This window comes from Mustela putorius, unplaced genomic scaffold, assembly GCF_011764305.1.
Source record: "Mustela putorius furo isolate JIRA1106 unplaced genomic scaffold, ASM1176430v1.1 tig00000738_pilon_pilon_pilon, whole genome shotgun sequence".
NCBI lineage: Eukaryota > Metazoa > Chordata > Mammalia > Carnivora > Mustelidae > Mustela > Mustela putorius.
In genome coordinates this window covers 2,017,110-2,029,483 of record NW_025421463.1, presented here as the reverse complement: position 1 = coordinate 2,029,483, position 12,374 = coordinate 2,017,110, and the positions used below count along the sequence as shown (strand labels likewise).

General features: G+C 54.5%; 1 protein-coding gene across 4 annotated transcripts in view; it reads left to right on the top strand.

Moving 5' to 3' along the window:
* SAMM50 (SAMM50 sorting and assembly machinery component) overlaps positions 1–12,374 on the top strand; it is a 34,096-nt gene that overhangs the window by 21,256 nt on the left and 466 nt on the right. For 2 of the 4 annotated variants that reach the window (XR_001176274.2, XR_006607783.1), the window contains 4 exons: positions 958–1,025; positions 5,296–5,442; positions 6,138–6,279; positions 6,455–7,413. Coding sequence is in view for 1 of the 4 variants with exons in the window: in XM_004771159.3 (XP_004771216.1) it covers positions 958–1,025; positions 5,296–5,442; positions 6,138–6,279 (357 nt within the window). In the remaining 3 variants the exon portion in view is untranslated. Of the gene's footprint in view, positions 1–957; positions 1,026–5,295; positions 5,443–6,137; positions 6,280–6,454; positions 7,414–8,359; positions 9,065–12,374 lie in introns of those variants that run through there. The other 2 variants (XR_001176273.2, XM_004771159.3) reach the window with 2 other exon arrangements.

The following is a 12,374-nucleotide window of genomic DNA, read 5'->3' as shown; positions in this document are numbered from 1 at the left end:
GCGTTCAGAAAGGCATCGCTTCGAAATCCCAAATGTTAAAAACACATTTTAGACTTTTAAACTCGGGTTCAGACGAATACATTCATCGAGGCTTTATGTGGTTTGAAAATGGGAGAAATAGTGCCCTATCCCCCCCCCCCGCACTGTTGCGGGAGTGTGGACCCCTCCTGCAGCCAGCTGTGGCATTGCCAGGGGGCACCGCGGCGGGGCAGCCCCACTGGAAAGAGCACACACCACTTCCCTCATTATTCAGTACTCAGCATGGCCTAGGGTTGACTTCCAGTAAGGTGTTAGGTTTCACAGAAAGGGGGTTTCTAAGTAATTGTTAATATATGCCTTTAATTTTATTCACATACCCTTCTTGAGAGTGTGATAACCCAGTCCATTAGGAATACACAAGGAATTCATTTTTTAATTGTAATAATTTTTTTCTAATTATATGCTCACTGTAGAAAATACAAAAAAAAAAACCATTTAGAGTAACAGTAATTCTATTTTGGTCTGTTTTCTTCTAGTATTATTTTCCTCTTATTGTAAAATCAGGATCATACTGTTAAATAATTTTTACCTTGCCTTTTTTTAACTTAACATTGTGTGTGAACACATCGGAGGCCGTTTTATAACAGAGCTGTTACATAATGAATTCTCACTGACGGCAGATAATTCCTTTGTAGTAGACAGTCCGCGTGTCCCTCTTTTCTAAAGAAGGGTCTTTAGTTTTGTCTTTTCTGTCACTTACATCCCCAGAAGCTTGAAGTGTTTAGATTGTGGTTTGGATTTTTTTGAAAGTCCGCCTACTCCAGTGCCTCCTCCCAGTTCTTAAAAGTTCTGCCGTGGGACAGTGTCGGTGACAACCCGGTACCAAACATGAGCCTCACTTGTGTGTTTTCTGCACTTCACTGTATTTTGTAGTTTCCACCTGGTGGCTTTCTTCTGACCTCTGCCGTTCCGTTGTAGGTTTTACCTCGGAGGACCGACCAGTGTGCGCGGGTTTAGCATGCACAGCGTGGGGCCACAGAGCGAAGGTGAGTCTTTCCCCAAAAGTCCGCTACGCCGAGATGAGGGTCACATCTCATTTGTGATAGGGTGACCCTAGACCCTTGCACAGCAGAGTGGGGAGAAGGCCAGGGGCACCTACCAGAAGCCTCACCAGTAACGTAAATAGTAAACACGGATTTTGTAGGCTGTGTGGATCATACTGTGTGTTCTCATGATGAGGGGGCTTAGCGAGAAGAAAGTGTGGTTAAAAAAACCAGAAGGAGAAAGCACATTCGCAGAACCGGGCTGATGGGGAAGCTCGTGTGTAAGTGGGTTTGTCCGGTTCCCAGCGTCCTGGTCCAGGGTAGCTATGTGTGTTTCAGTTACCACAGTGACAGACGTCGTGTTTCACCCCCATGGAATCGGCACCTAAGGCCACACTTATCACATAGCAGGCGTGGACAGATACCTGTCGAGGGACCTGTAGAAAAATGAAAAAAATAGATCCAAGCAAAGAGTGCCCGGCTCCGACCCGTGACCTCACTGCCCGGCGACGGCAGTGCAGGAGCGTTTGCTGTTTAAGCAGGCTCGCGTCTGCGCTCGAGTTTGGTACTTTCCCGGCTGCGTCCTGACCTGCTTCTCCCACTGCCCTTAGTAACGCACATAGGACAGAGATTTTTACGGGAGTGAGTGCTCCATCATCTTTAATGACCGTTTATTTCATCTTCTTGAGCTCCTGTAACTTGGCTGGATTAATGGGTGGTGAGAACAGCTGTAGGTGTACAGAAAAGCTGGGCCGAAATCACCCGAGTTTCCGTGGACACCGCCCGGGTGTCCTCCGTGATTGGCGTCTTGCGTTAGGCAGGCCCGCTTGTTGTCTCTGTGAGCCAGTATCGGCGTGTGACTACTGAATGCACCCACGGTTCCTGCTCGGGCTCTCTGTGCTCTGCGGTTCCATGCGGCCCGGACCCACCATGGCAGCACCTTCCCAATTCTCCGGCCGCCCTCCCCGCCGTGCTCCACGGACTCCTCCCTCCTGCCCCCGCTCCCTGCCTGACAACCCCGAGCTGCTTCCTCTCCCCTCAGTCCTGCCTTTGCCAGAGTATCACATAGCTGGAACCCTACAGTATGTGCCCCTTTCAGATGGCCTTCTTGAGCAGCAGGCGTGTAAGGTTCGTCCTCACACGTCAGCAGGAGGGCTCCTGTTTCTAGATCGCTGAACGACACTCCGTCGCACGACTGTGCGTTCTCTGCTTACCCATTCACCTCCCGGGGAAGGCCGTCTGGGTAGTGCACATCCAGCACATCCAGTTCTTAGCAGTCATGAATAAGGCTGATACAAACAGTCACATGCAGGTTTTTGTTTGGACATAAAGTTTCAGTTCATTTGGGGAACCGGAAGTTAGAGTGGTTGCTGGATCGCATGCACTCAGTGAAGTGCATGATCTTTGTAGGAAATTGCCAGGCTGTCTTCCAGAATGGCCATACCGTTGTGCATTCCCCGCCAGCAGCAAATCAGAGAGAGGAAAATTCTATCATTTTCCATGGCTTCATGTTTCATCTTGTTGCCAAAGTGGCATCTTTTTAAACCAAATCCCAAGTGTCTGACGTTTAGGCTTTCTCTTTCCTTATGATCATAAAACATTGTATCTGAATAACCTGTGCTCATCTCTAAGTTTTATTTTATAACATAACGTTCTAGATGTGGAATCCCTAGATCAAAGGGTTTGCAAGGTTTTGAAGCTTTATGTTGTTCTCTGGAAAGCCTGTTTCAATCATCCCTGTTTCCTGGATCCCTTTCTGACACTTCGCATTCTATCCAAGGCATTTCCACATGTTCTTAAAATCTTCCAGAACATCATTTAAATGTTTGCACACCATTCCATTATAAAATATCCTACCCTGATTTTCTGAACCATTTTTTTTTAACATCTCTGTTGGCTCCATTTTATAATGACTGCCCGGTGCATAAATTTTTGTACGTAACACACATTTCTTGTCATTTGTTTTTAGGGTGCTTTTTTAGTATGTCTTTTTTTTTTTAAAGAGAAGTAACGTCTTAGGGATGGTTTTGTTCTTTTTTCCTTGTAAGGAAGTAGTATACAGTGACTATGTGGAAGTGTAGGAGTCTGCCATGTGCCTGAAAATTAAAACGTGACAATGTTCCACTTAGTACCATGCTAGGCCATCGGTGAGACACTACGGGCAGGAGAGTAAATTATATCCCTTTTAGTGGAAGCGGTTTGACAGTGTGTATCAGGAGCCTGAAATACATGAGCACAATAATAATAGCTCCAAGCTGAACACTAGACACCCAAAGGCCCATCAACCCTAGAACGAGCAAATAAATAGTGGTATCTTCACACCGTGGACTGATCCGTAGTGAGGCGGGTGAGCGGGGTTAGAGCCACGGACTGAACATGGCACGAACCAGTGTCAGAAACTTGCAGGACCAGCAACAGCAAGGGCGGCCCCAGAGGAGGCGTCAGGTGCAGCTGGGCCCACATGAAGTTTCGAGATGGGCGAGAACGATCCATGCTGCTGGCCAGCAGGGCCGGGGTTAGCAAGGAGAGTGGAGTCTTTGGGGCTGCATGTGCCCAAGTCTCAGTCTGGTGCTCGCTCTGGCGATGTGGGGTCTTTGTAGGGAAGTGTACTGAGGAGTGTACTTAGGACGTGCGTGCTTTTCTGTATGTAGATTCTACTGCAGGACAAGGTTTTAAATGTGTGTGTGCAAGGAGACTTATAACAGACTGACGAACGCTCGCAAGAAATTAGACACCAGTGTGACAGTAGACAGGATTAGGGAAGTGTGGTACCTGTGGAATGATTCAGGCATCTTGGTCCCACTTCCAGGGACACCTGGCTGGCTCAGTCGTTCTAGCCTCTGCCTTCGGCTCTGGTCATGATTCCAGGATCCTGGGATGGAGTTCTACATCGGGCTCCTTGCTCAGTGGCGAGCCTGCCTCCCCCTCTGCCTGCTGCTCCCCCTGCTTGTGCTCGCTCTCTCTCTGACAAATAAATGAATAAAATCTTTAAAAGAAAATTCAAATCACATTTCCAAACAATAGAAGATATTAGATGACAGTGTTTATGACATATGAAGCTTTTAAAGCAGGACTAGAGTATATATCCACGTATGTACATATGCGATGACTCACACTTTTTTATTCTCAGTTATCATCACACTTCACTGGATGAAAGGCACCAGGATGTTAGCTGACGATCTCCGAATAGGAGAAATTGAAGGATACTTTCCATTTTTTCTACTTTCCTTCACTTACCAGATTTTCTACAATGAGTGTATTGCTTTCATGACCAGAGTAAAATAATTATTTTATTTAATAAGATTATTTAAGAGGTCCGTGGTTCCTGGGAAATGAAAAGCAAACACAGTTGACCTCCTGTTACTTGTCCATTTTTAGTCCCTCTAGAACTTTGGTACTAAAACAGGGACTGAGGAGACAGCTGATCTTGAGGTGAACAAGCAGGTTATCCCTTGAGGTCAGTCTTGGAGAAAACTCACTTTTCTTCCTTATGAGCCATCATTTTGTATTAGTGAATACAAAGATACTTTGTAAATAGTATTTTGCAACAAAGTACAAAATATTCAGGGCTATTTTATTTTCTTGTTGCTTCAACGTCATCGCTAGTCATAGTTAAAATGGACCAGATAGGAGCATTTTTTTAAAGAAATAATTCATTTATATACTCTCAGCAGATAGTCTCATTGAATTTTGTCAAAAAGTAACCTTTTGCAAAAACTGATAAACCCTAAGTGGTCATGAACTTTCAAAAACGAGCCTTTTCCCTGGACACATTGAGGATGGACGCTGCTTCCTTACCCGGTGGGCAGTAGACATTCTGTGCCTTTTGATGAGTAGTGTGTACAGAGCCTTCCAGAGACTGCAGAGGCCCATTCTGCGTGCTGCCTCCTGTCTCGTGGCCCTGAAGTGGTTGCCAAGGCCACCATCTGATCGGCCAGGCGGCCACGATCTGGTCCTCCGCAGTCGTGGACAAGGGGACGTCCGTGAGCTCACCTGTTTCATCCCAGCCATTTTACAGTCCTGATTTCTGACGTCCTTCTTTTACAAGCTACACTAGCATTTTTCTTTCCAGTGAAAGTTTATAAAACAAGGTAGGTGAAAAAGAAAGACTTCAAAGTGAGGCTGACCCCGGAAGTTAGACGGGACCCCTCGCGGAGCCCGGGCACGGTATGATCCGCTCACGGCTCACATCTCATTGGTGGAGCGTGTTGGACTCGCGTGTGGTTCCAAATACACGAGCCTCTGTCTTATTCTGCACCTGTTCCCCTACTAGGCGACTACCTGGGCGGAGAGGCGTACTGGGCCGGCGGCCTGCACGTGTACACGCCCCTGCCCTTCCGGCCGGGCCAGGGCGGCTTCGGGGAGCTGTTCAGAACGCACTTCTTCCTCAACGCCGGCAACCTGTGCAACCTCAACTACGGTAAGGCCCGGGCTGCCCCGACACCATCCGGCGCTCTTGGCCTCATGTTCCCAGCGCGGCGCCCGAGCAGCTGCCCACGGTTAGATGACGGCGTCGTTACGATCAGGGAACAGGCCTCCCTTTCTCCTACAGTGCCTGATAAGGGGAGCAAAGTTGTTGAATGAAACACACATGAGAAAGCGCCATCAGAGGCGGTCTTGCAAAATCTGCTTACTCATTCACATGGCAGACGTCTTTGGGGCGCCTGCTCTCCGCTGGCCGTTATGACCCCCGAGCTGAGTTGGGTTTGCCTCTCCCTCAAGGGGCTCGGGGCCGGAGGAGAGTCACGGCCGACGCCTCCAGCCAGGGGGACGTGAAGAGGTATCTGGAGCGCTGTGCAGAAGACGAGGCCACCAGCCTGTGGCGTGGAGCCCGGCTTCCCGGGTGGCCGGACGCAGGGGCAATGCCATTCTAGGCAAAGGGGACAGAAGGGGCCAGGCCCGGAGATGGCTTCTGGCGCACTGAGTGGGAAGTCAGCTCCCCAGCCCTCCCTTGATTTCGGTGCTAATCCCCCTTCATGGATTCTCCTTGAATGTCCAGGCCCGGCTTTAAATGCGCCCAAAGGCCACACAGCAAGGCGGAGAGCCAGGGCTTGTGTGAGGACAGCTGTGCGAGGGGCTCCGCATTGTTGGTCACATCCTCTTCTCTCTCTCCAGGGGAGGGCCCCAAGGCTCACATCCGGAAGCTGGCCGAGTGCATCCGCTGGTCTTACGGTGCCGGGATCGTCCTCAGGCTTGGCAACATCGCCCGGCTGGAGCTGAATTACTGTGTCCCCATGGGCGTGCAGAAGGGGGACAGGTAGGTGCTAGGGGTTCTTCTCCCAGGTGCATTGCACCGTCTAGCAATTCCGTTTTGTTGCAGACATGGTCAATCGTTTTATCGGTGCCTTTAAGAATCCAGGTTGGAGTAGAAACGGAATAGTCTGCAAAACCATGAAAGCAAATTGTTCTCCGTTGGGTTTTTCTCTATCCAGTTTGGAGGAAAAATGTGACGTGTCCCCTCCCCCCCAGTCTTGTTGCACTCTCTGTCGCCAAGTCGTGGGGGCCCCTCCCCAGGTCCGGTCAGAGGAATCGAGAAGGCATTATGGATCCTGCTTGTTAAAAATGGAATGAGGTATTTCTGGTGGGTGACTTTACAGGCCAGGAATTCAGAGTTGGAGGGGACAAGGCTCTGCTCCTGGCCACAGAGGACTCATTGCCCAGAGCCTTCTCTTGGGAGCAGAGGAACCTGCCAGCCTGGACTTTCTCCCCCCAGTCCTCATACTGAGCAAGATTTGCAAAATATGGCCGAGGTCATTTACAGTTACAGAAATTCCATTTCTTGGTTTATCTGGCATCCGTTGTATACATTTTGAGAAATGCGGAAGCAGTGCCTTGGATCCGTATCAGGTGGGGCCGCCCTGACAGAGCACCGCACGCTGGGGGCCCGACCTACAGATGCGTGTGTCTCACGGTTCTGGAGGCTCCAAGTCCGGGACCAGGGTCCCGGCCAGTCCGGCTCCTGGTGAGGGCTCTCTTCCCAGCTTCCTAACGTGTCCTTACCTGGCGAAGAGAGAGCGAGCTAGCTCTCTGATGCCTCTTCTGATAAGGACAGGGACCCCCCCCCCATGGGGACCCCACCCTCATAGCATCATCTGAATCGAATGAACCTCTCGAGGCCTCACCTCCGAATACCATGTCATGGTCCGGCTTTCACACGTGCGTCCCGGGGGCGTGTCGGCCTCCTGCCCGTTCCTCCCTCGTCACGTTCACGCTAACGCAGTCCGGGCTCTAGGCTGTGTTTTTTTCCTTTCGGCGTTCTGTCTACACTTACGTGGCCACCACGGGGTGGTGCTGGCCGAGTCACAGCCCGAGTCTCAAGCGGGACGTTGGAGTTCGTCCTCACTGGAAGAAGAGCGGTGCTGCTTCTCCTGCCGTCTCCTGCTTCTGTGTGGTACGTGGTGGTGCCTTTACCGGGTGGCTGCTTCAGCGGCTTTTAAGGAAGCACCAGCTCTTTGGTGCAGCTCGGGAATCTGTCGTCCAGAATCCTTATGGTGATGTAGTCCCTGGCAGAGTCCTGGTCTCTCTACCCGGGAGGCTGATTCTGGCCGCCGGGCTGCCCTGGCTCCCAGGGACGTCCGCGCCGCCGCCCCCAGCCGCTACTCTGATCGCCATCCACTCCCCTTCACCCGGCGCCTGTTCTCCGCACCGCGCCAGAGCTGGAAAGGGTCTGGGTGCACGGACTGTCTGTGCGGGAGCCCAGCTATCCACGCGAGGTCACAGCTCAGCCGTTCTGTGGCTGTGTGACCCAGGGCGAGTGACTCAACCCCTCTGGGTCTCAGTTTTCTTGCCCAGAGGGTGGGCACTCACGACCACGCCTGAATGAATCCTTGCGCAGGAAGCCCTTAGAATGGTGCGCAGCGTTTTGTCGGTAGATATTGGTGCCCGCTCGTGTTGTGGCTCCTGGCAGACTCACTGGGGCCTTTTTCACTAAGGAAGCCAAGCGCGTTCCCTTCGGAGACATTGTCTCTCTGCTTCTGCATTGGCTGCCCCTGGCTGTGTTTGAGATGCGCCACAGATGGGATGTCGTTTCCCGGTTTCAGAGATAATGACGTGAAAACGGGCGTTTTTCTCCTAGAGCAAGGTTTGCACATTAGGTAACTTTGTAGCAGATTCCGCACACGTTTACAGGCCCCGGTAAGTGAGTGGAGTGTGGCAGGCTGCGTTCTGTGAGGCCGTGTTCCCACCGCAGGAGACAGTGTGGGTCTCCCTGGCCCACCCCACTGGGTGCTAAGTGGGAGCATCAGAGGGGCGGGTGTCCCCAGGATGAAGTCAGGTGTGGGTGCCGAAGCCCCAGGAGCAGGCGCTTCTCAAATCATAACGTGCCCCTGGCTCCGCAGGGGCTCTCGGAAAGGCAGACCCTCCCGGGTGTGGAGTGACCTGCAGACACTGTTGCGCTCCTCGGAGAGACTGATGCTTGTGGACCAGCCCCCCTCGGAGGGAGACCGACCCGGGTCCCTTCTGAGAGCAGTTACAGCGTTCTGTGGAGGGACGGCGATCATTCGCATTGACTGACTGCGTGCCTCCTGTGAGGCCCCCGGCTAAGCCCTTGACACCATTCTGGAAGCCTCCCAGCCGCTCTGTGCAGGGGAGGGTGTTCCCCTCTTGCAGACGAGGACAGCAGCCTCGGTGGGGTCCGCGGTCCGCTCGGCAGCAGGACCAGGCCTGCTTGAGGCCAGACCTTGTGCCTTTGCCTCCGCACCAACACCGCGCGAGCACCAGCACCAACACCAGCACCAGCACCCCCCTCTCCTGGGAGCCTGGACGTGGGCATGCGGTGCTCCTCGGAGCCCCACGCCGCTCTCTCTGCGCCTCGGGCGTTCGCTGCGGGAAGAGAAAAGCCCTCTCCTCCGTGCTTCTCTTCTGGGAAGATCTTCCTCGGACTTGAATTCTGTACGCGCTTTCCTGTCTCAGAGATTGTACAGGCTGTTTCCACGACGATCGATCCGTTTGGGTTAACTGTGTCAGTGTTAGTGCAAGCTATGTAAGTAAATGTATTCTAAATATTTTTTATTACAAAGACAACTTCAGTGCCTGTGGCTTTATAGCCGTGGCTATCGTGTCTGTGTCACGGAATGATCGTCGACCACGGAGAACTGACCACTCCCCTCTCAGCCGGTTTCCAGAGAGCAGCAGACGTGGCGCTGCAGGCCCAGCCCTGCCCTGTCCCTGTGTGTCCCCCTGCCCATGTGACTTGGGGCACGTCCCTGGGGCTGTGGGCCTCCTGTCCTTCAGCTCAGCCGCGGCTGCTGTCCCCATGGCTGCAGTGTTGTTCCAGGCCACTGGATGTCGCTGTGCTCCGAGGATCGCTGCCCCGCTCCGGAGCCCCGCGTCTTTCCCCTGGTTCACGGAGTCCTTGCGGGGAGCGCTTGCTTCCTCTCACCTGTCAGCTTTGCTCTCTCTAAACGGGAAGAATCTGTTTCAGAGACGAATTTCAGATGCGGCTTGCTCTGGAAGGAGGAAGCTTGCCGTGCACGCAGTATTTAAAGGCCAGAACACAAGGAAGCCCCTCCTCCCCTCCAGCCGGGCTCTGCTCTGTGACCCCGACCGTGCTGCTTGCCGCAGATGCGTTTTGTGTCCAGCGTCCCCCACGCAGGGTCCGCCTGCTTATCCCGAATGTGAGACTTGGATGACTCCATGCGTGGCTGTGTTTGAAGCGTCATCATCGGACTGGGAATTGTGTGAAGTTTGGGTCACATCGTGAGAATTTGATCTTCATTTTGGAAATCAGGCAGTGGCGGGACAGGATTACGTGTGTGAGACCCGCCTGGGGATTCCCCCCACTCTTAACGCAGACACACTCCGATTAGGATTTCAGACCTTTCCACGAGCGGAGAGAGCTCTGAAATGCGGGCTGCATTTCGTGCGGGGGGGATTGACGGCAGGCACCGGTGTCTGAGCCCTGACCGTGTTCTCTCAGCCAGGCTCACTGACGGCGGCCCTGGAGGTGCAGGGGTGAGTGAGGCGGGTCCTGAGAACCACTCACTCTAGGAAGCGGGAGATGAGAAAGAGACTCATCTCGCCTGGGGAGGGTGTATGAGGGCTTCCCCTGGGGAGGTGGTTTCTGGGCTGGGGACTTGCAGGGGCGGGCGCTCCAGGCCACTGAGCCGCCCAGCCCAGCGCATAAGCCCAGAATGCCAGGGACTGTCATTCTGCAGGAGCAGAAGGGAGTTCGGGGAGGGAGCCGCTTGGTCCCGGCCGCTGCCCTCTTCATCCTCTTTGGCCTTTTCACTTCGGGCACACGCACAAGGCCAGTGAGTTCTGGCCCCCATCTGCCTTGTCCGCCGCCGTGGTCCCTGGCCGGCACCTGGTGTCCCCGTGTGACTGCCGAGGGGCCATGCTCAGGTCTGAGGCTTCAGCAGTGGGAGGGTGCCGGTGGGACCCTCACAGAGACCCCTATGGTGGCCGTCGTGGTGTGGAGCGGGAGGCAGGGGGCTGCTGGCAGGGGCTCCAGGGTGCACACAGCCAGGCCTGTTGGGACCCTACTGGAGGGAGGGGACCCCGGGGAGACCCAGACGACCTAACTCTGAGGTAGACCCACGACAGGACACATGTTTTGGTGACGCTGTCTCAGTGGTATCAGCCTCGTATAACTGTGACACGCTGTTGTGTTCTCGGTGGGCGCCTACTCTACTGGCACGGGCAGGGATGCAGGCGTGGGCCCCTGTTACGGACCCAGTGGTATGCAATAGAGAAATCATTTAGATTCGAGCAGAACCTGTACAAACACAGCCCTGACTTTAGCTGTAGGTCTTTGCCTGTCGGAGGACATTGGTGTGCTTTGCCGCCGTCACCAAGGGCCTGCCACCGTCCTGACGGGGGCCCTCCTCGTGCCGTTGGCCAGAGAGCACCTCGGTCCCTCAGGGGGTCCTGGTGACGGGGACAGGGGTCCGCCTCGAATCTCTTCATAGATCAGGGGTTTTATTCACTCACTTACAGGGCGAAAAAGAGAAACTTCTTGCAGGTGTTCATACTCTGTAAACCCTGACACTGGGCAAGGGCACAGGGGTTATGCCAACAAAGTTATCAACTTTCCTTTCAACGTAGGAACAATTCTTTTTTTTTTTTCTTTTCTTAATTTTTAAGTAATCTCTGCCCCAGTGTGGGGCTTGAACTCACAACCCCCAAGATCAAGATCGCATGCTCCACTGACTGAGCCAGCCAGGCACCCCTGAAGGAACCAGTCTGGCTGTCCAGTTTTTCTGGAAATTTACCCCAGCTGGCACACACGCTGTTCTGCAGATGCACGGTCGGCTGCTGTTGGGATTCAGAATAGCAGTTGCCATGAAGCGTAGGCCTCCTGGCGCTGATGACCCCGGGCCAGGCCCCCCGTCACACGTCTGGCCGCTGTGCAGGCCCTGGGCACAGCCTCCAGGTGGGCAGAGGGGCGCAGCCAGGCAGGAGTCTGCCCTCCACCCCGCGCCGTGCTTCTCCGCCCGCGGCGCACCTGCGTTGCTGTGGCGTCAGCAGGACGGGTGTTGGCTGCGGCCCGGGGACTCCTCTTCTAGGGGTGGCCGGGCTATGGCCTGGGCCTTCATGGGGATAGGAGCCTGCAGGTGCCCTGGTGTCTGGGCACAGGGGCCCGCTGTCGTCCTCCTGCTGGCACAGGAGCCTCGCCCCTCTTCCTCCTTGCTCTCGGAACGCGGGCTCGGTGGTTCGTCAGCAGCACATGGAGGAAGACCCACAGAGTAAAACCTGTAGAGCGTCAGCTTGTCCCAGGATCATGAGCAGCGTGACTCCTCTGCACCCGTCCTTTTCCCGGGTCAGGAGCAGGTTCTGAGAAGTGGCAGGGGCAGCCCTGCTGGGCTGCGGATGCTGCTGTGGTCTTTAGCCGCGGGACCCTCCTAGGGTCTGGGCCGGCTCGAGCTCTCCACCCTCCGTGCGCCCCTTCCTTCCTCCCCATTTCTCCTGCTCCTCTTGCCCTCCTGCACCCTCCCTGCTCTGCGTCCTCCCGACCTCCCCGTCCTCCCCGCCCCCTCCTCCTCCGTCCTCCCCGCCCCCCCTCCTCCGTCCTCCCCGCCCCCTCCTCCTCCGTCCTCCCCGCCCCCCCTCCTCCGTCCTCCCCGCCCCTCCTCCTCCGTCCTCCCTGCCCCCCCCTCCTCCGTCCTCCCCGCCCCCTCCTCCTCCGTCCTCCTGCTCCCTGTGCCTCCCCGTCCTCCCCGCCCCCACTGTGTGCTGTACTTCGCCGCGTGCCTTCCACAGCCACCTGTGTTCCTTCCAGCCAGGACACCTCCTGTCCCCGCTCCGCTCTGCACAGAAAGTCCCTCACAACTTGCTCCTTGCCTGGCCGCCTTAGAAACCGCACAAAGCCATTTCCCCCTCAGGGGTTTTACTGTTCATGTCGTTTCTGCCTTG